This window comes from Myxine glutinosa, chromosome 13 (assembly GCF_964187855.1).
Source record: "Myxine glutinosa chromosome 13, kmMyxGlut1.1, whole genome shotgun sequence".
Classification (NCBI taxonomy): Eukaryota; Metazoa; Chordata; class Myxini; order Myxiniformes; family Myxinidae; genus Myxine; species Myxine glutinosa.
The window spans coordinates 89,969,338-89,993,564 of record NC_136273.1 but is presented as its reverse complement, the minus strand read 5'-3'; the positions used below and the strand labels follow the sequence as shown (position 1 = coordinate 89,993,564).

Sequence of the window (24,227 nt, the reverse complement as noted above, 5' to 3'; positions counted from 1 at the left end):
GTCTGAGGGAAACAGTCAGTGAGAATCTTACCGGCACTTTCATCATGTCCATGAGTACCCTTAGAAATTTCATGGCCACAGAAGAGGCAGTCCTTTTTAGGGTCATATGGCCCTAAGCTAATACGGCGGCTCTTCTTCTTTACAGGTGATGATGATTCAGAAGAACGTTTTAAAGCCTGTTTGATTGCTTTTTCATTTGTCCACGAGGATCGACATTTCTTGTGTACTCGTTGGTTTGGTCTTGCGACAACATCATCACAACCCCTTTCTTGGCTTGATTTGTTGATTTTTTCAACACCCTTCCTTGAAAGTTTGGAAACATCAGTGTCCTTGGCGTCTTCCAAACTCGCTTTGCAAATTGGGCAGACGTCTTCGTCAAGCTCTCCGTTATCCATTTTCAAATCCTGAAACAAATAATATTTATTTAAGTCTTGGTAGTAAGGAAAAACAGTAATGATTCATGATATCATATGACGTAATTGAGACAGCAACGTCATTATGACGTCACAATGACGTCATAGAAATTTTCTGATGTGTTCATTAGGTAAAGCAACCATGTTTCTATCTATTTGTAATACATTTATAGGGTCTAAATTGAACAAGAATTTTTTTTTCTGTACATTGAAAATTTTGGGGGTGCCATTTTGAAAATATGCTAATGAACCACTTTCCCGGAGTCAAATTTTGGTAAACTTTTTTTCAGGGGTCTAGTACAACCTAATGATACACCTAAAACAAAAAAACCTTTATTATAATTTTTTTTGGGGTTAGGCCCTTATTTTTCATATATTGACCCGTCTATACGTGTTTTATGGCTGTGAGGTTTTTATTATGTGTTTTATGGCTGTGAGGTGTTTTTAATTTTGTGGTGGTGAGGTGTTTTTATTACGTGTTTTATGGCTGTGAGGTGTTTTTATTACGCGTTTTAAGGCTGTGAGGTGTTTTTAATTTTGTGGTGGTGAGGTGTTTTTATTACGTGTTTTATGGCTGTGAGGTTTTTATTATGTGTTTTATGGCTGTGAGGTGTTTTATTACGTGTTTTATGGCTGTGAGGTGTTTTTAATTTTGTGGTGGTGAGGTGTTTTTATTACGTGTTTTATGGCTGTGAGGTGTTTTTATTACGTGTTTGATGGCTGCGAGGTGTTTTCAATTTCGTGGTGGTGAGGTGTTTTTAATTTTGTGGTGGTGAGGTGTTTTTATTACGTGTTTTATGGCTGTGAGGTGTTTTTATTACGCGTTTTAAGGCTGTGAGGTGTTTTTAATTTTGTGGTGGTGAGGTGTTTTTATTACGTGTTTTATGGCTGTGAGGTTTTTATTATGTGTTTTATGGTTGTGAGGTGTTTTATTACGTGTTTTATGGCTGTGAGGTGTTTTTAATTTTGTGGTGGTGAGGTGTTTTTATTACGTGTTTTATGGCTGTGAGGTGTTTTTATTACGTGTTTGATGGCTGCGAGGTGTTTTCAATTTCGTGGTGGTGAGGTGTTTTTGATTTTGTGGTGGTGAGGTGTTTTTATTACGTGTTTTATGGCTGTGAGGTGTTTTTATTACGCGTTTTAAGGCTGTGAGGTGTTTTTAATTTTGTGGTGGTGAGGTGTTTTTATTACGTGTTTTATGGCTGTGAGGTTTTTATTATGTGTTTTATGGCTGTGAGGTGTTTTTATTACGTGTTTTATGGCTGTGAGGTGTTTTTATTACGTGTTTTATGGCTGAGGTGTTTTTAATTTTGTGGTGGTGAGGTGTTTTTTTACGTGTTTTATGGCTGTGAAGTGTTTTTATTACGTGTTTGATGGCTGCGAGGTGTTTTCAATTTCGTGGTGGTGAGGTGTTTTTATTACGTGTTTTATGGCTGTGAGGTGTTTTAAATTACTTGGTGGTGAGGTGTTTTGAATTACTTGGTGGTGAGGTATTTTGAATTACGTGGTGGTGAGGCGTTTTGAATTACGTGGTGGTGAGATGTTTTGAATTACTTGGTGGTGAGGTGTTTTGAATTACTTGGTGGTGAGGTGTTTTGAATTACGTGGTGGTGAGGTGTAATCGTCCCAAACTTCCAGTCTGCACCTACCCCTCCCCTATGTATGTGCAGAGGGGTTCTTTCTTGAAAAAAAAACATTCAACCTAAATCTTCAACCTAAATTGCCTATAAAAATGTAATATCACAAACACAACAAATACATTTGTGCAAAGTAATTGTTTGTATTATGATTGGTGAAAATCATGACAACACAGCAACTCAGGTACAGTCATTAGCCTCAGTTAAAATAAGCCCGTTCCCCCAGTATCGAAGCTTGGTGAGGCGAGCGCAGCTAGTAATATATATATATATATATATATATATATATATATATATATACATACATACATACACATATACATAAACATAAAATTGGACAATTAAATTGGTTCTCTATATATATATATATTGTCGTGTAATTCCCCTCGGTGAATACCGGGGAATCATGGATAGCAAATCGAGTGTTATTTGAGGCATTATTCAACCACGGACTCACGATATATGCGCGGGAGGAAGGGAGAGGAGGAAGAAGAAACGGCAACTTACCTGTCGTCCCGAGCAGTCTTCAAACCTGCAGGAAATAATCCAAACCGAAGACGGAATTTATGTGCAAAAATAAACGATTTATTATACGGAACCCGAGAACAATGAACGCGACGGTAAAAACTAAGACCTAGGTTGGGATACCACACACCTCAATTCAAAAACAAGCACACGGGAATAATTAATCAAAGAAACCGTTGTGTTCTGTGTGGTGCGGCTTATCTCGGTCTGCAGTGTGTCTGGGATCGTCAGGGATGGTCAGCTCCGAGTGCAGTCGTCCGACGCGGCCCCGGTTCGCGGGAAGAAACGCTCCCCCTCTCGCGCGCTGTTAGGCCTCACCGAGCGCATCGCTCGCACGCTCGTCATTCGCACATGAACGCAGGGAAGGAGAATCGTCAGCGCTCCGTCTCTCCACCGTCTTTGAACTCCTCGTTTCTCCACCAAAGTCCGAAGACAAGAGAAGGTCCAGCGCAAGAGACAGTCCAAAGCAAGAGGGCAAAGGGAGAGAGCAAAATGCCGGCGAGCGAGTCGTTTTACCGGCCGTCTCGTGAGGTCACCAATCCTCTGTCCCAATCAGCGCGTCGCTTCTTGCTCACCCCTCACGTCCCCCAATCTGAAGGAAGCTTCTTGCCCCTCCCCTGGCCAATCACCAGCTCTTCCTTACTCTGCCAATCGGAGGCCTGCTTCTTACTTGGCCTGCCTGAGCAATGAGTGTTGCCATGCAAGCCGGTGATGTAGCTGGCTGCAGCTGCATCGCAGTGCCCCAAACTGGCTTTCGGTGAGTTTTATTATAAGGGGGGGAGGGGGGTGGAATTAAATATTGCGTGCACTTATGGGGATGGATTCCTAGCTCGTGTCTCTGTGCGTTGCCATACGGGACAGGACATATGGATGATCACAGGTTTGACACAGCAGGGAATTAGCTTCATCCCTATTCTACTTATCACAAAGCCATCCTCGTATGACCACAAAGATACACTTAATCCGAACAAACCGCCTCAACAGAAATTACATCAAGATTCCCCATCACGACAGCAGAAGCACCTATCCATGAGCAATTCCACGGTTACTCACGTTACATTTGAAGCAACAATGACTCATTCAAAGAGGGCAAATTTCTAAACACATGCAATGAAGTTTATTATTTACTCATAGCTTGTAGTGGACAACATAAACGACACAAGCATAAAGAAAGAAACTTAGAAAAGAATTTTGTTTGTGTTATATCCACAAAAATGTGTCGGTTACTCAGGTTACATGATTTGGACATGCATGTAATGAAAAGACAACAAATTTCAAAAATGTCCTAATCTGAGGTATTACAAGATAACTTTTTATGTTCTGTACAGTCCCAATACTGGGTCACATATTGTTGGTAAAAGAAAACCTCTGAAAATAATAATTTTGATGTATGAGACATAAAACATGGTTACTCACGTTACGGTTACTCAAGTTACATTTTGTCCGTACTCTATCCGAATCATTTGTCAATTTTTTTTGGTGATATCAATTGTTAATCAACTTATTTAGATTAAAAAGACATGATAAGTAATAATACTCTGTATATCACTATCATATTCAATCTAATTTTGGTAAAACGCAAGAAAAAAAAAAGATAGTAAGCAGTATGCATTAATGTATCATAAAGTACAAATGTAAAAAGTGACCACCCAGCAGGCCTCAGTTAATTTTCTGCATTGTTAAGCTCTTTTCTCTTAACCTACACTTTTGATACTAGTGCTGAATATTAATGAATGAATATGTCTTAAATACTTTGTCAATCAGCAGGCAGCAAGGCAGCACAAAGAAATATGAAATTTTTTGGGATTGAAAAAAAATAAAAATACAAACACAACAATGTTCTGCATCTTTCCATAAGGCAATGTTCCGATTGTTATAATTCCTCACAGAACTTGGGATAAAAAAAAAACGCAACAATGTTCTGCATCTTTCCATAAGGCAATGTTCCAATTGTTAAAATTCCTCACAGAACTTGAAGTGGCCACGGTTATTGGCAACTTCTGGGGCCTCTATTTTTTTTTCTTCAGGTTCTCTTTGATGTAAAAGATATTGTCTCGTTGTTTGGGCCATTTCCAGTACTTGCCTGCTTGCTCCATCACAGAAACTTGATAATCATTTTGATTACCAAAGGCCAGCACTTTTCCAGGATACAGCTTCTTCTCGTACTCCACTGCATACCAATCTCCTACCCTAACATCAGATTCCACATTTGCATTGGTGTCACTTGCACTGCTGCATGTGTCCTTTGTAAGAACATGGGCAGAGACTTCATCCTGTACTATCTCCAGACAATGCATGCGGGTGATACCATAAATCCGCTGGGCAGCTTCAAACACTGTCTTTATTTCTGTTATACTTTATTTATTTATTTATTTAATTTTATACTTCATTTCTTTATACTTTATTTCTATGTCTATATTTTTTCTTTCTATTTATTTTATCTTTATCTTTTAACTAGCATTTCTATGCTAAGAAATCATACTTTGCACACAACATATGTAACTTAAAAACTTGTGGGTTAGGATGGAGGTTACATTAAATAATACTGTTGCTAAAAAAAATTTAAACAAAAAAGGACAATTAGTATACAATTAGATAAGTATAATTAGTAATTAGTATTAATGATGTACAGTTTATCAGAGATGAGTGTAGACATGTACAACATGAGAACATGTGGCCAGGAGAAAGTGAATTACATGATGGGTAGACTCCTTTGTTTACACTGCCATCTATTGTTTTAGGGTAACACACATCACTAAATTCATTTCACGTACACCACAGAACTTTCATGTAGTCACAGGCTGTAATTTGACATTTAGTTCCAAAGGAAACATGGTTACTCACGTTACACCATCGGTTACTCACGTCACACGGTTACTCATGTTACCACATTTGCTTGCTGTTTATTAATAAATGTGCCCATGAATATTAATAAAACATTAATATTTTAATCAGGAGACATTGGAACTAAGAAAATTTGAATGACCAGATTTGTACTCAATAAAGAAGTTGATCTCAGAAAACAGATGTGCTTTTTTGGTTACTCACATTACATCATACAAAGAGGCACACCATGACACTTTTTTACATTCAAAATGACAAGGTATCATCAAACTGATATGTAATTCAGAAAATGTGATCACCACACAGTCTGGACACACAAATGAGTTTGGAATATTTCTTGTCTACCTACTTCTAATGCAAGTCCCACTTTTTCAGATTTTTTAAAACTTTTTTTGCCAAAAAAATTTGCTCCCAATTCACTCGCTAATTTCTCAAAAAATTCGAACAGAAATGACAATTCATTGTTTGTTTCACCGACTTGCATGTATAACCAGTTTAAAAATATATTGAAACATGAAATTTCACATTTTAATTTTCAAAGCCATGTCCATCAACCTGTGGAATTGCCTCGATGCAGATCTACCTGGATCTACATATGCCCTACCCTAAAATTCATAACAATATATTAAAAGGAAAAGGTTGTTTCAAGCACATTAATTAAAGCATGGGTTGTGTGAGCAGAAAGCAAACGCCATAATGGAGCTGCATTTTGACTCACATTATTGCAGGAGAGATAGCCATGCCCATTGGTGGGCCGACACGGCACAGGTGTTGCACCAGGGTCCGCGCGCCTTCAATAAAGTGACGTGTAAACACCAGTATCCAATTAGTCAGAGAAATAGCACTGATTAGACGCAAGCCTCTGCACTCGCGTGACCAGTCGGCCGAATTGGGGTTGTACGAGTACTGCGGTAGGTGGAGCAAAGGAAGGGGGTGAGAGAGTGAAAGGCAAAACAACAAAAGCTTACCAACGCCAGATTCTGGCTACCCTACTCCATTACACAAAAGTGCAACATCATAAATGCACAAGCATATAAAATGAACTGCAGTGTCGTTCACTCATAGGATGAGCTGGACAAAGCAGAATGCTGCCAATATAAATAAATACCAACAACAACAAAAATACCACCACCATAGCTTTTAACGTAGAGACAAGAGCAAATTTCTCACCTTGGGGACACACACTTCCACCATGTGCGCAAGCTGAATGTCATTGTTTAAGCAAGGGAGGTGCAAAGGACCCCTCCCTTATATATGGGATGGTTTCTGTGTGTAACTTTAACATGGGGCCTGAAAACTCGTTTCTCGGCTTCCGCTGGACAACACACACAAACACACGTTTCTCGGCTTCCCGCTTGGAGTTTGCAAAAAAGCACCGAAAGGACTCAGACTGAGAAACAACATTCTGTGGGCTGTCATGTGTCTTTCAGTGTGGAGAGGCTTTCACCGAGGGAAGTATTCAGACCCTTTGCTATGACACTTTAAATTTAGCTCAGGTGCCTCCCATTTCTCTTGATTATCTTTGAGATGTTTCTACACCTTGATTGGAGTCCACCTGTGGTAAATTCAATTGATTGGACATGATTTGGAAAGGCACACACCTGTCTATATGAGGTCTCACAGCTGACAATGCATATCAGAGCAAAAACCAAGCCATGAGGTCGAAGTAACTGCCTGCAGAGCTCAGAGACAGGATTGTGTCGAGGCACAGATTTGGGGAAGCCTACCAAAAAATATCTGCTGCATTGAAGGTTCCCAAGAGCACAGGGGCCTCCATAATTCTTAAATGGAAGAAGTTTGGAACAACCAGGACTTCCTCGAGCTGGCTGCCCGGCCAAACTGAGCAATCGGGGGAGAAGGGCCTTGGTAAGAGAGGTGACCAAGAACCCAATGGTCACTCTGGCTGAGCTCCAGAGATCCTGTGTGGAGATGGGAGAAACTTCCAGAAGGACAACCATCACTGCAACACTCCACCGATCTGGGGTCTTGTTTCTCAGTGTGAGAGTCCTTTTGGTGCTCTTTTGCAAACTCCAAGCGGGGTTTTTTTTTTCCCCAGTTTTTATTGAAATTTACACAGTTTAATGTCCAGTGAATAACCTGAAATGGTACAAAGGTAAGCAGTAAACTGCTAAAGGTAAAAAAACAAAGTTTAGGTTGGCAAAAACGGGAAAATAATGTAAATTGCAGTTATATTGGAAAAAAAAAAAAAGGCTTTCTTCAGGGAACAAGTAATGGGTTAACAACTTACAGCTGTTTTGCGGCAATGTAAGTAAATTAAGCCTTGAAAGTTGATGCAAACAATTCCTACAGGTGTCCCAACCTCTGCTGATTACTTGCTTACAAACCCCTGTCTGTATAAAAGCAGAATTGGAACAGACTGTTATTACACCCTCTGAAGCATTATTTGGACAATATTGCACTGCAGGAAGTAGTATATTGGAAACTGCAGGAAACTGACAGGAAGAGGTCCAGCAGACCCAAAGCCACAACAGAATCAGAAGACAAGTTTCTGAGAGTCAACAGCTTGTGTGATAGGCGGCTCACAGGACAACAGCTTCAAGCACAGCTTAACACCGGTTGAAGTAAGCAAGTCTCAGTTTCAACTGTGAAGAGAAGACATCGAGCTACATGTTTGACAGGTCGAATGACAGTAAGAAAGCCATTGCTAAGATGGCAAAATAAGAAAAAGAGGCTTGCCTGGGCCATGAAGCACCACCAGTGGACTACTGAAGACTGGAAGGTCTTATGGACCAATGAATCAAAATTTGAAATCTTTGGTTCATCACGCAGGGTTTTTGTACGCCGTCAAGTGGGCATTAGGACGGTTCCTCAGTGTGTCACTAACTGTCAAACATGGAGGAGGAAGCGTGATGGTCTGGGGCTCTTTTGCTGGATCCAGAGTCGGCGACTTGCACAGAGTGACTGGCACCCTGAACCAAAAGGGCTACCACAGCATTTTGCAGCGCCATGCAATACCCTCTGGTATATGCCTGGTTGGTCAGGGGTTCATCCTACAGCAATATAATGACCCCAAACACACCTCCAGGCTATGTCAAAACTACCTTCGAGGTAAAGAACAAGATGGTAGGCTTCAAATCATGGAATGGCCAGCACAGTCTCCAGACTTAAACCCCATCGAGCTGGTTTGAGATGAACTGGACAGCAGGGTTAAAGCAAAGCAACCTATAAGTGCATCACATTTGTGGGAACTTCTGCAACAGTGTTGAGAAGAACTTCCCAAACAATATTTGATTTCCATTGCAGAAAGAATGCCACGAGTGTGTTTGGCGGTTATATCTGCAAAAGGTGGCTACTTTGCTGAGTCAAAATTTTAAATTAAATTTTGTTTAACAAAATTATTCTATGATTTCTTTTTATCTCCAATTGTTTATTTGTTCTATGCTTCATTTCAGAGTACATTGAGACATTAAACTGCGTAAATTTCAATAAAAACTGGAAAAATTGAGGTGTTCTAAAACTTTTGACCAGTAGTGCACGTGGACGCACACACACAATAAAATACAAGCGTTACGCCTAGGTCCCCCGTCGGTGAAGTGATGCGAGTTGACAAAGTGGAAGACGCAAGGCGGCCATCTTGGAGTTTTACGTGGCGACCCAATTTTCAACAGCGTTCTCCCTTATGCGTCGATACACCCACACACCAGATTAGAAGTTAGTAGTTCGTTTATTTTTCAAGATATTTCGCTCACAAGGTTCAGACATACATGGCGGTGACCATCTTGGATTTTGATGTGGCGACCCAATTTTCAATAGCCTTCTTCCTTATGCCTAGTTGCACCCACACACCAAATTAGAATTCGGTCCTTCGCTTACGCACGCACGGACAGACGGACGGACGGAAAAACCATAGTCCCCCTTTCGCTCCGCGGTGCGACGGGGGACAATAACCTGCCCCTTGGTATACCCTGCACCTGGGGAAAATGCTCTAGAAGATTTCAGGCACATCTAACCCACAGTTGGAATTTTTGGAACCAATTTAACATATAGCTTGTGGGTTATTTGCGTGAAAATATGACGCCTAAAACTCATTCAGCTCCAGGTTGGTTAATCATGTGAATGCAATTGGAATTCCGTTTTTCAAATAAAGACCTTTAATTAAAACAAATACAAATAAATGCCGTATCTATGCATGCATCAATGTTTAATAGAGAGAAAAAAGTGTTGAAACCTTTCCCTTTGGCATCTTCCACTCAAATAACTCACTGTCTGGCCATTCTGTGACAGCCTCTCCGTGGGCAAAACACGTGCTTTCAGGTTGACAAGCTCTCTGTCGAAGGCTAAACCCCACTTGTCCATCAGCTCCTTCACTTCCACGTTGCTGTGTAGACAACCACAAGCAAACATGTCAGGTAGTGGGATAGCATAAGGGATTTTGGGACTGGTGACAAAACACAAAACAGATAGAACGGCACTCAGTAAAGTGCATACCTCTTCACCAGGCTGAACATTTTATGTTTTGTATCCCATCGATAGGATGGATCTGGATCCATACTTCGACAAAAAAATCGAATTGGCTTGTTTTGGTCAACTACCCAACTCATCCACAACTTTTTGAAATATCATGTCCAATGAAGTCATTTTGGTCTTATTTCCCAATGGTGAAGAATCACTTTAAAAATTGTCGTATGCAGATCTGGATCTTCACCAAAATCGAACCATTTCATCCTCATCACACACCCAACCAGACCACCAAGTTTAATCTGCCCATGACAGAGATATCCTGCCCACCAAAAAAAAAAAAAAAAAAAAATGGGTGAAAATATAACCTGCGTCTACGTTCGGTGGCAGAGGTAAAAATGTGGTTCAGCTTACAAAGGTCTGAATTTGAATATTTCTGCCAACCAATCCACCAACATGCCGGAATCAATGTGGACATACATTTGATTGGACTTAAGAACCATTCAACTATCAAACCCCAAAACAAAATTTTATTAAAATGAAAAGCCTTGGGGGTTGTAGGATTGGGGGAGAATATACTTACTGGTCCCAAGTCCAGCGGGGTAGATAGAGGAAGGCTGATGTAAACAAATCATCTTTTCTTATTCGGACAGGCCAGGAGCCCAGAAGGTTTATTCAAGTGAAAAGCGCCGGTACGTTTGACCTCATGGGCTGATGGGGTCATCCACCGACATCACAAAAACGCATTGCTGCCGGGTCTGACCCGTGGCTTTCCCCCCGAAATCACTCAATTAGTGACGCCATTACCGAAAAATCTATTTTTCTCAATATCTGGAGAACTATGCATGATAATATCATGAATAAGGTGTCTATACCTATGTTTACATGGTCAATAATTACACTGACACCCACATTATTGCTAGAAAATGTATAGTTTTCCAGGTAAATGTTTAGTTCACCCACTTAGTTAGCAACGCCATTGCGGAAAAACCCATTTTCATTAATATCTGAAAAACAACGCATTATAATAACACAAATAAGGTGTCTATACCCATGTTTTTATGGTGAAATATTACAATGCCAACTCCAGTGCTTGAAAATGTGGAGTTCACCCTGAAAGTTGCCCACTGGAGTCATACCATCTCTGTCTTTTGTTACAATGTGGTAAATAATGCATTGGTCTCTGTCCCTTTTTGTTATTTACAGATCATGGCAAATGACGCCCCCGTTTGTATAATTTGCAAAGAAAGAGAAAAGAAACGTGCCCTGAAGTGTTTCAATTCCAGCAACTGGGAAACAGCAAAAAATGCTGCATGTGCAACATATGCAACAAGTCCACATATGCAACTATTAGTACATGGTGTTATGTAGAATTATTATATGTAAGTGCAAAATTTGCTACACTAGTGGAACCAATGCTTTTTTGCATCTATATACCCTTGGCAACAAGACCCGAGTTGGTTCCATTTTTTTCAATGGCGTCTTCGGCGGCCATTTTGAATTTCAAAATGGCCGCCGTTTTTTGCAATTTTGTATGTATTCTAATTTCTACAGTCTTAAATTACACAGAGATAACTATAATTACAATAATGAAAGAAATATGAACATTTGCTTTATTCTTTTTTTTATCTTACAGGTATTCATAGACAAGTTGGATTTCAGCTTCACCACCGCATAATGTCATCGTTTGAAGAGCCGCCTTCTAAGAAGCAATGCACAAGTTATGAACTTTGTGTATTCTGCCAAGAGAGAACTCCTGAACCTTTGGTTGACGTTGCTCATGCCAATTTCAAATTTCCAGGGAGCATAATCCCTGGTGTTGGGCTAGCGGCTAGGATGCCGGCTTAGGATCCTAGGATCCTGGGTTCGAATCTCGGTCGATCGCCGAATTAATGCCAGGGGGGTTGACTCAGCCTGTCATCCTTCCGAGGTCGGCTAATTGAGTACCAGTTCACTGGTAATTCCCTGTTTGTCGTTGAAGGCGGCAAAAAGGGTTGGCGTCAGGAAGGGCATCCGGCCGTAAAACATTGCTTCAAAAAGGGGACCAAAAAACAACAACTACCACGGTCCCCGAAAAGGCCAACCCCCGCTTTGCGGGGAAAAATGGCCTCTAAACGGTGGTTATCCACCACCAAAACACAATCGCGCAATGAAAAGATAAATGGAACATGTGCACTTATTGGACAGCACATCATCCAGGAGTTCAAATCTGATCGGCAGGTGCAATATCAGCCAAAGTCCTCAACTTCAACCTTCAGGTTCACAACTGAAACGCCATTAGGGGTTGGACTTTCACTCCATAGCCATCATGAACACCGCAGTCGCAGACATAGACATGATGTACCAGAGTGGCGTTGGTGTTTCATATCAATGTGTAAAGGAGATCACTTCAAAGATTGCCACCACAGTCCAAGAGAATATGAATGAATTCAATGGCGTTTACATGCCTCCAGGACTGTTGAAAAATCTGCCAATCAGATGCTCAGCTGATAACATAGATGCCAAGGTAGACACAGCTGATGGACGGAACACATTCCATGGGACTGCTCTTGCTGTCTATCAACAAGTTCCCCCAGATGTATCAGAATACGAGACTGTAGCTGTACAAGTACTATACAAGGAATGACATAAATGCCAGAAAAAATGGTTAATCAAAGTGTTTTATGTGAAAAGATACATACAAAATTGCAAAAATGGCGGCCATTTTGAAAGTCTAAATGGCCACCAAAGACGCCATTGAAAAAAATGGAACCAACTCAGGTCTTGTTGCTTAGGGTATAAGGATTCCAAAAAACATTGGTTCCACTAGTGTAGCAAATTTTGCACTACAATGACACAACACCATGTACTATATGGCAAAGGATCTTTTGGCAAAAGTATGGTTGTGTCGTGGGGAGCAAATCCATTTAGTGCTCGACAAATACCAGTCACCATCAATCAAAGATACCAAGCGAAACCCGCATCGTTCAACTACTCCTCAATCATTCATCATCATCACTGGACCTGGACAGGCACAGCGACAGAGTGGCACAGAATTTTTTTAATTTTTTTTGTATACAGAATCGAGGCTTGTGAAAGAGCTAACATTTATCACACAAACAAATCAAACAGACAAACAAAATATACAAAAAGAGGGCGCGGTAGACAAGACGGGGAGAGAAGGGGAAGCACACAAACACAACATTTGAGAGCAGGGACATCGGGAGATGTGTGGGAGGGAGAGGGCTTGGGGGGAGGAGGCATGGGAAGGGGGGGGGGGGGGGTGGGAGAAGTATAAAACACAAGGACACCAAGGACTTCCAGGAAAGAAGATGGTATTTCAAAAAAGTGGATTTGGGGTGAAATTAGCGGGGGTAGAAAAGATCAAGGTTTTGGATGGGGGAAGATAAGAGATGGTGGTGAACAGCTGTTTTAAAGACCTGGAGGGAGGAGTGGGATTGAAGAGAGTGAGGGAGTTTGTTCCAGAGGCGGGAGAAAAGAGGAACGAAGGAGTGAAGGTGAGCAGAGAGTCTTGATTTTGGCAGTTTAACCATAAGAGGGTTGCAGGCAGATCTTGTGCGACCTGTAGGAATATTTGGAGGACAGAGCCCAGAGAGAGCTGGGGGGGGGGGGCAAGGCCGGAGAGGAGTCGGTAGAAGACGGAAAGACCACCAACCTGCCTGCGGTGAGTGAGTGAAAGGCCCTGAGAGTTAGCTTCATCGCGGGAGATTCCAATGATTCTGAACTCTTTGGTTTCAACAGCGTGAAGACGAGCTAGGTGTGAGGCAGGAGCACCAGCCCAGAGGGGAGAGCAGTATTCCATTGAGCTGCGGATGAAAGCCTTGTATGTGGTGAGGAGCTCAGGTGTGCCAAGGAAGGACTTCGGACGACGGAGGATGCCCAGTCGGCGACTGGCTTTGGAGGCCAGATTTGAAATGTGGTTTTCCCAGGAAAGATCATGGCAGATAGTGAGACCCAAAAGCTTGAGTGACAGAACTTTTTGGAGAGGATTATTCAGAAAGTGGATGGGAGGGTTGTCCAGTCGGTCTTTTCAGAGAGACATCTTAAGAGTGTGAGATTTGTCAGGATTGAAAGACATGTTCCACTTGTTTGCCCAGTCTGATTTTGTCCAGGTCTGCAGATAGTGAGGAGGCTGCAGACTACCGATCTGAGGGATGAGGAATGGAGCGACAGAGAGTAGAGTCATCAGCAAAGAGATAGAGAGGATTTTCAAGAGTCAGAGAGATCATTGATGAAGACCAGAAAAAGCACAGGACCCAGAACACTGCCTTGGGGAACTCCAGCCTGAACAGGAAGAGGAGATTAGAGAAACCCATTCAGGGCCACACGTTGACTACGAATAGAGAGGAAGTCCGCCAGCCATGCGTGGAGATTTCCATGGATACCAAAGGAGGAGTGTTTGGTGAGCAGAGCGGGGTGCCAGAACGTATCGAAGGCACGTGATATGTCAAGGGAGACGGCTCTAATTTCCTGTTTGGCATTGAGGACCTCCATCCATTGTTGAGAAAGCAGAAGCAGCATGTCCAGAGTAGAGTGACCAGGTCTGAAACCAAATTGATGATCAGAGATCAAGCCATTGGAGAAGAGGAAAGATTTCATATCCAAAGCAATGATGGATTCCATGACTTTGCTGATAATTGGGAGAAGGCTGATTGGTCTGTAGTTGCTAGGATCTGTTTTTGCACCTTTTTGTGCAAAGCAGTGATGTTAGCTGATTTCCAAGCAGATGGCAGATGACCTTGAGCAAAAGAGAGGGTGAAGAGAACAGAGAGAGGGAGTGAAAGAGCGGAAGAACAGGATTTTAGGACCTGTGGGCTGATGCCGCCAAGTCCAGTTGCACAATCAGAGTCAAGGGTTGACAGAAACTTTTCCACCTTGTCAGGAGGAAAGGACATGGAGTCCAAGAGCAGCTGGGTACGACTGGGTACGGTGGGTACAGAGAGGGATGGGTTTGGGAAAAAAGATTTAGAGGCAAACACAGAGTTGAGGCATTCAGCTTTTTCACGTGCGGAGTCAGCTGTGTAGCCGTTTGAGGTGAGGGAGGGGATGGAGGCGGAACAAACACCAGAAACAGATTTGACCAGACGCCACCAGGATTTGGAAGAGGGAGACAGATAAGAGAGTTCGGTCTTGAGAACGGAGAGATATTGTTTCCTGCCTCTCCTGAGGGTGGACACACACTTGTTTCAGGCTTTGTGAAAGGAAATGAGATTTCCTTCTGTTGGATTTGCTTTCCAGGAGACGAAGGCAAGTTGTTTCTGGGCAACAGCCTCACCACAAGATTCCGTGTACCATGGACGGGAGGAAGGGTATGACAACTGAAGACGAGATGGGATAAATCTGTCCATGAGAGAGAGCAATTTACTTTGGAAGAATTCCCAGGATGAGTTGTTGTCAGAGGCGGCAGAGATGGGAGACCAGTCCAGATGATTGATGGCTGCTTGAAGACCGTGCCAGTTGGCCTGAGTGAAATGCCAGATCGTTGACGCTGAGGAGGCTCTCTGAGAATGGTCAGAGAGATGAACACTTTAACAAGCACATGATCATATAAACCGATTGGAGCAGAAGAAGAGCAGCAGACATTTTCAGGGTAGTTAGTCATAACAAATTCCAGAAGAGAAGATGCTCCGTTGACTGAAATCCGGGTCGGGAAATTGACAGATTGTGTCAGTCCCAGTGAGTCACAGAAGTCCTTTGCTGAAGAGCCATGGCTGGTGAGAGAGGTACCCACACCCAGCCAACTGGCATGGTGACAATTGAAATCACCACATATGAGGAAGAGAGAGTTAGGATGGGTAGATAGAAGTTGGTCCATATTATCAGACAGTGAAATGTAGATGGAGTCATCACTGTTTGGTGGACGGTACAACACACATATAAACAAAAGGTGGGAGTGAAGGGGAAGCCGTAGCCAGAGGTATTCCTGGGGGTGAGGTGGAGAGAGGGCAGTGCAGGGAGAGTGAGGAAGCGTTTTTTTTTTTAAATAAAGATAGCAACCCCACCTCCAGGACGAGGCTCAGGTCTATCATACCGGAGGAGGGAGTAACCTGGGAGAGATACCAAGGAATCAGAGACATCATGAAGGAGGAAAGTTTCTGTTCAGCAGATCACGTCTGGTTTGTCAGAAGCAACCTGTATGGAGAGATCAGTCAAGTTTGAGCGAAGGCCCCAGGTGTTTGAGGTCCATACCGTCAATGAAGAGAAAGGGGGAGCATCAGATACAGAAACGGGGGGGGGGGGGGGGGTAGGGTAAGATGTGGAAGAGGAGGAAGTGGTAGGGAGAGCTGTTGAAGGTGTGTCAGAGATTTCAGAATAGCTTAGAGAAAGGGAAGGATGGGGCGGACAAAATGCTTGATGGTGATTGGGTGAGGCACAGTGAGGTGTTATTTGAGGAGGGGGAGGAGTGAGGCAGAAGGTTGGGGGAGATGAAGGTGAAAGAGTTACTCAAAAGTGGATCATTCAAGGAAGAGTTTGCCCGGTTTGTAATGGAGGAATGGAAGAAGCTCCAATATGGTTCAATTATTGGAAGAAAAACACTTTCACATGGTGGTGTGTGTATGGAGATGAAGAACAACGAGGATGATGTGCTGCAAATAGAGGAACCGAATCACCTCCAATGTCGACATGAAGAAGCTGACACACTCGTTGCCTTTCACGCAAACAACATTTCCACTGGTAACATTCTAGTGAGGTCCACTGATACGGACGTCTTCATCATTCTGCTTGGGCTTTCTGGAAGGTCGGAAGGGATCAACATCATCATGGACTGTGGATCTGGCAACCACCGAAGGTACATTGATGTCACTAAACTACCTGCCATTCTTGAGAAGAAACAGACTGGTACCACTGAAGCACTAATCGGCCTTCATGCCTTGACTGGTTGTGATTTCACATCGTGTTAATACAGAAAGGGCAAAGTGAAGCCCTTCCAGCGGATGGAGTCAGATGCAGCTCATGTGATGGCATTGCGATCTCTAACAGCTGAGGAGGTAGACGTCCAAGCTGTTACATCCTTTGTCTGCTTGCTGCATGGCTTCAAAACCTCTGACATTAATGAAGCCAGATACAAGGCATTCATGCGAATGGGTGGTGGTGCTGAAAAGGAGCCCCTTGCCAGAATAAAGAAGATAAACTGTGCCTCTCTTCCCCCGTGCGCCAAGACACTTGGTAATCATATGAAAATGGTGCACTGTGTGGCAAGAATCTGGAAGATAACTGATCAGACATATCCAACTGGTGGGGTGAGTCCGACAGACTATGGATGGAAGTTGTCTCAAAACTGCTTTGAACCAGACTGGTATCCAGGAAGTTCAGTTCCAGAGTCCCTCACAGGCCCACATGAGGATGACGGGGATGGCGTGGAAGATAATTCAGTAGATGAGGACGATTCAGATAATGCTTGGAGTGAGGACAGTGATGAGAGTGACGAAAGTGATAGAGAAGACTTGTAATGCCAAGAGGACATCAAGTTAATTATGTGAACTGCAAATTTGCAAGTTTTCCCTATATCGTTGTTCGGTAATGGCGTCGCTTAATGAGCGGGTGGGCTGCACATTTACCTGGAAAACAAATACATTTTCTACCAATAATGGTAGAATCTTTCTACCAATCTGGCCAGTGTAATTATTGACCAGGTAAACATAGGTATAGACACCTTATTCGTGATATTATCATGCATAGTTCCCAGATATTGAGAAAAATAGGCTTTTCGGTAATGGCGTCACTAATTGAGTGATTGAGGGGAAAGCCACGGGTCAGACCCGGCAGCAATGCATTTTTGTGATGTCGGTGGATGACTCCATCAGCCCATGAGGTCAAAGCTTTGGCGCTTTTCACATGAACCTTCTGGGCTCCTGGACTAATAATAGGCCAAATTTAAAAAAAAATACCAGTTGATCATCCAGATAAAAAAAACAAAACAAAAAAACAACAACAAAGGGAATGAGCCCTCTGCATTTGTCTTTTTACAGTGCAGGCTGTAGGGTGCAGGGTAAAGCAGTCCACAACAGTCTTTGGCTGTCTGATGCATGAATGTATGTGCCTCACAAATGTACACCAATCAGGGCTAAGGATGTGATCTCATGACAGGACAGCAGATCCTCCACTCAGCAGATCCAAGTCCGGCTAAGCCGTTGTTAGACTATCGGTCTTGTGAACTAACAAAGGTATTGGTCCCGTTCATTAAGAACAATGTTGAAAGTAAATTTTAAAACATCAAATTCAAAATCTAGCGAGACTTCGTCATAATGAACAAAGTCAAACCTGTCAAACACACAATCGCCATGTTCCACGATTACGTTTTTCATTCAGTGTGAAACAAACCGATTGTTAAAATGACCATCAAATATCGAAAGCAAAGGCGTTACACGGGTCTTCCAATGACAGTACGTATAAGGCTTCATTTCATACCTTACCTTCAGGCCACTTCAGACAAATTAGCCCAGGTATTTTAAAACATCAAATTCAAAATCTAGCGAGACTTCGTCATAATGAACAAAGTCAAACCTGTCAAACACACAATCGCCATGTTCCACGATTACGTTTTTCATTCAGTGTGAAACAAACCGATTGTTAAAATGACCATCAAATATCGAAAGCAAAGGCGTTACACGGGTCTTCCAATGACAGTACGTATAAGGCTTCATTTCATACCTTACCTTCAGGCCACTTCAGACAAATTAGCCCAGGTTTCGTAATATAGTAGTAGCGCTTTCATAATAATAATAATAATGTGAACAACAATAATAATAATAATATAGCAAATATAATCGTAACACTGCAATCCCATTGTCGTGACTGCAAAGTTACGAGATTGGAGCGGTGTATGGTTGGTTCATCGTTGACTCGAAACGTATAGAATAAACCAGTGTCTCAATGCAATCTCTTCATTTCCATGGTAAACAGACAGCTTAGAGACTTGGAGTACCTCAAAATAATTTAATACTTACATTATTTTCTAAATGGTATCGCCACCCAGGTCATGCCATCCTCTTCAACTAAAGTATAAAACAAGCCCGGCTACGCCGCCGTTAGACTTTCGGTCTTGTTTTTTTTTTTCAAAATGGCCACCATGTACATATAATGCAATTTTTTTAAACCCTCCCTCTGCCAAAGAAATTCACAAATCATGTACCAGACACGCCAGTTTGGTACCTCCCACGTAAAAATATAATGCCATGGGTCATATACCAAACACATCACCCACATACTTCTATTATCTTACTATAATTCACCAAATGTCCGTCCGTCCGTTCGAAGGTACCGCAAAAACGGCTGAACCGATCGCAACGATATTTTGGGTGAGTAATCCTTGGACCCCTTGGAGTAAAATAGGCGATATTGTTTTTCCAAGTTTTCTAATTTTCCAGTTTTTCCAAACAAAATGGAATAATATTTACCGATATGAACAGTGATGTGGCTTTTGTTGAAATTCTACGTACCAGGAGAGAGTAGATCGACTCCTGACGAAGTCTTCCTACAGAAACGTGCGGCTCCGAAGTAACACGGCAGCGTGTGCAAAGCGACTGAGAAACAGGTGTAGCGGCCGCTTCCGTGTTACAGATTTGACGCACACTCTTCACACAAACGTGCGACTGAGAAAGACATGTAGCGGCCGCTTCCGTTTTGCAGAATTCAATCTTTTTTCAAAATGGGCACCATGTACTGTTTAGATTTTGATTATTTGCGTGTGATATGATTCAACGGATGTTTATATGAATCGTTTAAAATAAAAAAAAGCCTTCTGATATTTTGCCTTTTCATTTGGGCCTCCCAATTTAAGCCCCGCCCGTAGGGCGGGTACCGTTGCTAGTAAATACAATCCACAGTTCTAAACAAATTTAAACGTATGGCAAAATACAAAAATAATTAATTAAATAAACTACATTCGTTGCACAATTTGCTAGTTTTAAACCAGTTGTATTTTTTCATTATAATCAGAAGCGTGCACTGAATTTAATTCAGTGGCTGTGATGGAACTTATGTACGCAGACGTATACACAGATCAGTATTGCTTGCATATCGAGCATTTGATGTGTGAGGACAGTGAACAAAAAAAACAAACTAAGTACAGCTCTCAACAGAAGCTGCAAAGCCTCCGTATCAACAATGGGAAAATGATAGATTCAAAGAATGGTGGAAGAGGCGTAAACGAAGATGTAGATTTTTTGGGGGATAAATGATAAAATAATTTAAAGGAGGCAGCATCAAAAAAACGAAACGGACAGGGACAATGTTTTTTTTTTTGGTTTTTTTGTTTTTGTATACTGAATCGAGGCTCGTGAAAGAGCTAACATTTATTTCACAAACAAATCAACCAGACAAACAAAATATACAAAAAGAGGGAGCGGAAGACAAGATGGGGAGCGAAGGGGTTTTTTTTTTTGTATACTGAATCGAGGCTCGTGAAAGAGCTAACATTTATTTCACAAACAAATCAACCAGACAAACAAAATATACAAAAAGAGGGAGCGGAAGACAAGATGGGGAGAGAAGGGGGGTTTTTTTTGTATACTGAATCGAGGCTCGTGAAAGAGCTAACATTTATTTCACAAACAAATCTCTTATTTGGCCATTAATTTGGCCATTTGGAGAGATGCAGAAAATAGGGCAAAATGGAGAAGATTGTCATGGGGACCGCAAGGCTAACCCCCGCTCGAGCAGGGAAAATGGCCGTAAAATGCATGTTGTTGTTGTTGCTATGTATTTGGCCATGCATGGATAAACAGTGATGGTGTGAACAATAAAGATATTTTTGCCCACCGTGAGAGCGGTCCTAAAAAAACAAAAATAAATTCAGAAAGGGGAAGCCGCACAATGCTTCGAAAATGAATTGTAAAATAATGTAAGCACAAAATAGAAGGCATTGAAATACTTTGATCAGATAGTCCAAATGTGCCAAATGTGTTAAATTACAGCAGAATCTTATGAATGCCTTGCACAAAAGAGAAAAAAAACGAATCATTTATTTACAATTCAGCTTCTAGTACATTTGTCACATGGACAAGGACATCAGTAAACATCAGTGTAATTTTACTCACATTAAAAGGAGATTTTCATATGAAAAACAAGCATTCTGAGTATTGCGCTGCAATACATGTCCCCTACCAAAGTTCAAAGTGCCATAACTTTGTCCAAAATAATCGAATATGCAAATTTATGCACGGTTGATGCTGGTTTTCAAACTTGATCTGAGGTATGCTGAGACGCATGTGTGTCACGCCTCGCCTCGTTGATAAGCCCGCAAGGTCGCTCCGTGTAGCGGCCTGCACGTATTGCACTGTGAATTATATAATTACCAACGCACGGTCTGAGGTACTAGCGATTCAAGATATCCATTTAAAAATATATATATTTTCGTTTAATTAACGATATCTGCCAAACCACTTGCCCTATCAAAAATTCCAAAACGACATTTTAGTAGACTGACATGCTGAACAGATCTGTGAAGTTTCCCCTCGATTGGATCAAAAATGAGGGAGGAGCTCGGCTTTAAAGGTTCATGCTTAAAAACGTCATAACTCTGAAGCCATGTGACGCATGACGTCATGCTCGCTGAATTTTTTTGTTCGCCATGGGTATGCGATTATGCCTGCAAAGTTTGGCCTCAATCTGTTCAGCCGTTGCAGAGAAAAAGGGGTTTTCGTGTTTTCATGAAAACCAATATGGCGGCCGAACCACGTGACCTGTGACGTCATAATTACCATTAAAATATTCTACAGAGTCCCTCCTATGGTGAAAATTTGATCTCAACCGGTCCAATTATTGCAGCGAAAATATTTTTTAAAGGAAATTAAAACTTAAAATTGCACTGAGTTAAGGATCATCAGAATTATCAGAATTCCCAAAGTTCAAAGTGCCACTATCAAAGTTCAAGGTTTACTAGAACTTTGTCAAAAATGATCGAAATGTCGTGAAGTTCGAACTTGATCTGTAACTTATCATGAGGAAACCATGCACCAAGTTTGAAATCATTAGCATGAAGAGTTTAGAAAAAGAAAGTCCGGAAAACTGTTCTTTGCGTGACGGACTGACAGACGGACAGACGGCGTGCAAACCTATAGTCCCCTCTGGTGTACACCGGTAGGGGACTAATAACATCAACAGCCACAATTATTCCCATGTTGTGTGGTTGGCCGGAGGAAGCTCAGCCCAAGTCTTTCACGAACCGGCTGATCAGGGCTGATGCTCCACTAAGGCGAGGGCAGGAATTTGGCCATGGTGCCGGCAATAACTTGCCTTCTTCTCTGTGCGAAAGACTACAGAATTGACAATCGCGACTAAACCATGCACTTGGGGTTCACGCAAAGTGCATGACACAAGTAGCATGGGCGGCTCACCTGGACCTTTCACTTGATTTCCAAAGCTTTAAGGAAGAAGAGAAATCACACCGATTTGGGAAATAAGCAGCTGGAAAACATACCTGTGTCCTCAGACAAGCAGCTTAATCATTTGTGGCTTCTTGCAAGCTGCTTTGTAACAATGCAGACAAACTTTATTTAAGAAGCCGTCTGTCTTCAGGCAGTTCATGGCCACCATTATACAGAGGGCAGGATTTAACTGTCAGATCTAGGATCGATGCGTCAAACTTATTTTTTTTAATTTGGCCAAATATGTGACAGTCCATTCATCGACTTATTCGTTGTTATGCAGCACAATGCTGTGGGGAAGCATCATTGGCTAAGGGCGGGCACGTTTGTGCCGCTGATGCAACGTCCTCTGTAGGTTCCGGCAGGAATTTGGAATTTGTTCACAGTGCAGGAGATAGCTCGACTGCTCTTCGCGAAGGACAACGTGGGATATTTAACGTCCACCAACGAATGTTGGCAGATGGGATACCTGGCTTAACATCTATCCGAGGGACGAACCCACATTGATGAATCACCCTGCCTGTGAAAATCCGGGATGACCGTTTATGGCTGGGTCGGGATTTGAACACAAGCAAGACTGTTAAATTGCATGTACCTCTCAGCCATTCTGTCAGCGAAGCTGTTACGGTAAGGATGGTCATAAAACTGGCAGACGTTACAATGATGTGCTTTGTTTGATCTTGGGACCATCTACGTATTACTTAGGAAAAGGATTTGGTGAATTGGGTGGAAGGAGAAGCTGCAACATGAGGAAAATTGAAAAGAAAGACAAGGGAAAACAGGAGGCAGCAGTTGGAGGAAAGCAGGTGTAAAGAAAAGGGAACAATTGGCCATGCATGGAACATGTGAAGCAAAAAGTGGGTCAAATTGTACACATATAATATCTCAATTGCTTTTTCTTTTTTTTTTTTAAAGACCTCACCTGTTGATGCAGTTCATGAAGCGCTGCAGAACTTTTGAACGCTCATGTGCGTTCACACGAGTGTGCTGAGCCAACTCCCGCATGACTTTGTAATCAGAACGAATCTTTTCACTCAACCCTGTGATGGCAGATCCACAAAATACAATCACATAGCATGAGATGCAGGTTTAACATTAAAAAGCCCCAGGGTATGTGACTAACCGGGAATGAGAACAAATATGAACAAAAACTGAGGTACAAGTTAAACACCACAGAAACAACGTTCACACAGTTTGTAGGCAAGTGATCTGTTGTACTCAATTTCAAATTGCAAATGTTTCAAACAACCATCCAAAAGGGCTCTTAACTTGAGATGCATTCAAGATAAAATCAGTAGATTATATCACCTCACCTTTGGCCTGGGTCCTGCCATCCTCTCATCCCCTCACTCAGTCCTCCCAGGTTGCAGGGATCCTTCCATAACCCTACACCTGGTTACCATTCCCAATTTGAAGGTGAACACACCATAGCTTCACCCCCCTAATCTCTCATTTGTGGAACTAACTTCTTGTCTGTCAGCATCTACCCCTTTCTCCAGTTGTTCAAAAGTGCAACCCATCAACACCTTGTGGTGATGGGTTTTTTTTTTTTAAACCCTCTGACCCCATCCCGAATGCAATGTGTGCCTGCCTGTCTGTCTGTTCACCTTTGGTTCTTTATCAATATGGGAATATGCTGCTCCCTCTCATTTAGCTCTTCTACGAGCCAAAACCTCTGTGCAAAAAATAAAACTAGGTTTGCAAGCAATTCGCAAAGTGACCAAAGTAACAAGACCTAGAGTTGAAAGATGGCAGCATGAGATGAATTCAAATTTAGCATTTTTGAAAATGCCAACACAGACCAACAAAAATCTGCATCACTTGACAAAATTGGCATCAATGTCAAAGTTAATAAGGATATCATCAAGGAAGATATGGTCCCGAATGTTCAAATATCAATCACCATAGCCTACAATGTATATGTTCACACAAATTTACTCCATCAACTTCCCAATCAACTTCCCAATCGGTAAATTTTGATGGACGTGCAGCTTCCGCTTTATTTAACCCTTTGAGTACGG

The 24,227-nt window shown here is 42.1% G+C and overlaps 1 protein-coding gene across 1 annotated transcript in view; it reads right to left on the bottom strand.

The window, feature by feature from the left end:
* PIWIL1 (piwi like RNA-mediated gene silencing 1) overlaps positions 1-24,227 on the bottom strand; it is a gene marked incomplete at its 5' end in the record, with an annotated part of 210,131 nt that overhangs the window by 96,907 nt on the left and 88,997 nt on the right. Inside the window, 3 exons of the mRNA XM_068134816.2 lie at positions 6,138-6,325; positions 9,644-9,758; positions 23,129-23,246. Coding sequence (XP_067990917.2) covers positions 6,138-6,325; positions 9,644-9,758; positions 23,129-23,246 — 421 coding nt within the window. The remainder of the gene's footprint in view (positions 1-6,137; positions 6,326-9,643; positions 9,759-23,128; positions 23,247-24,227) is intronic.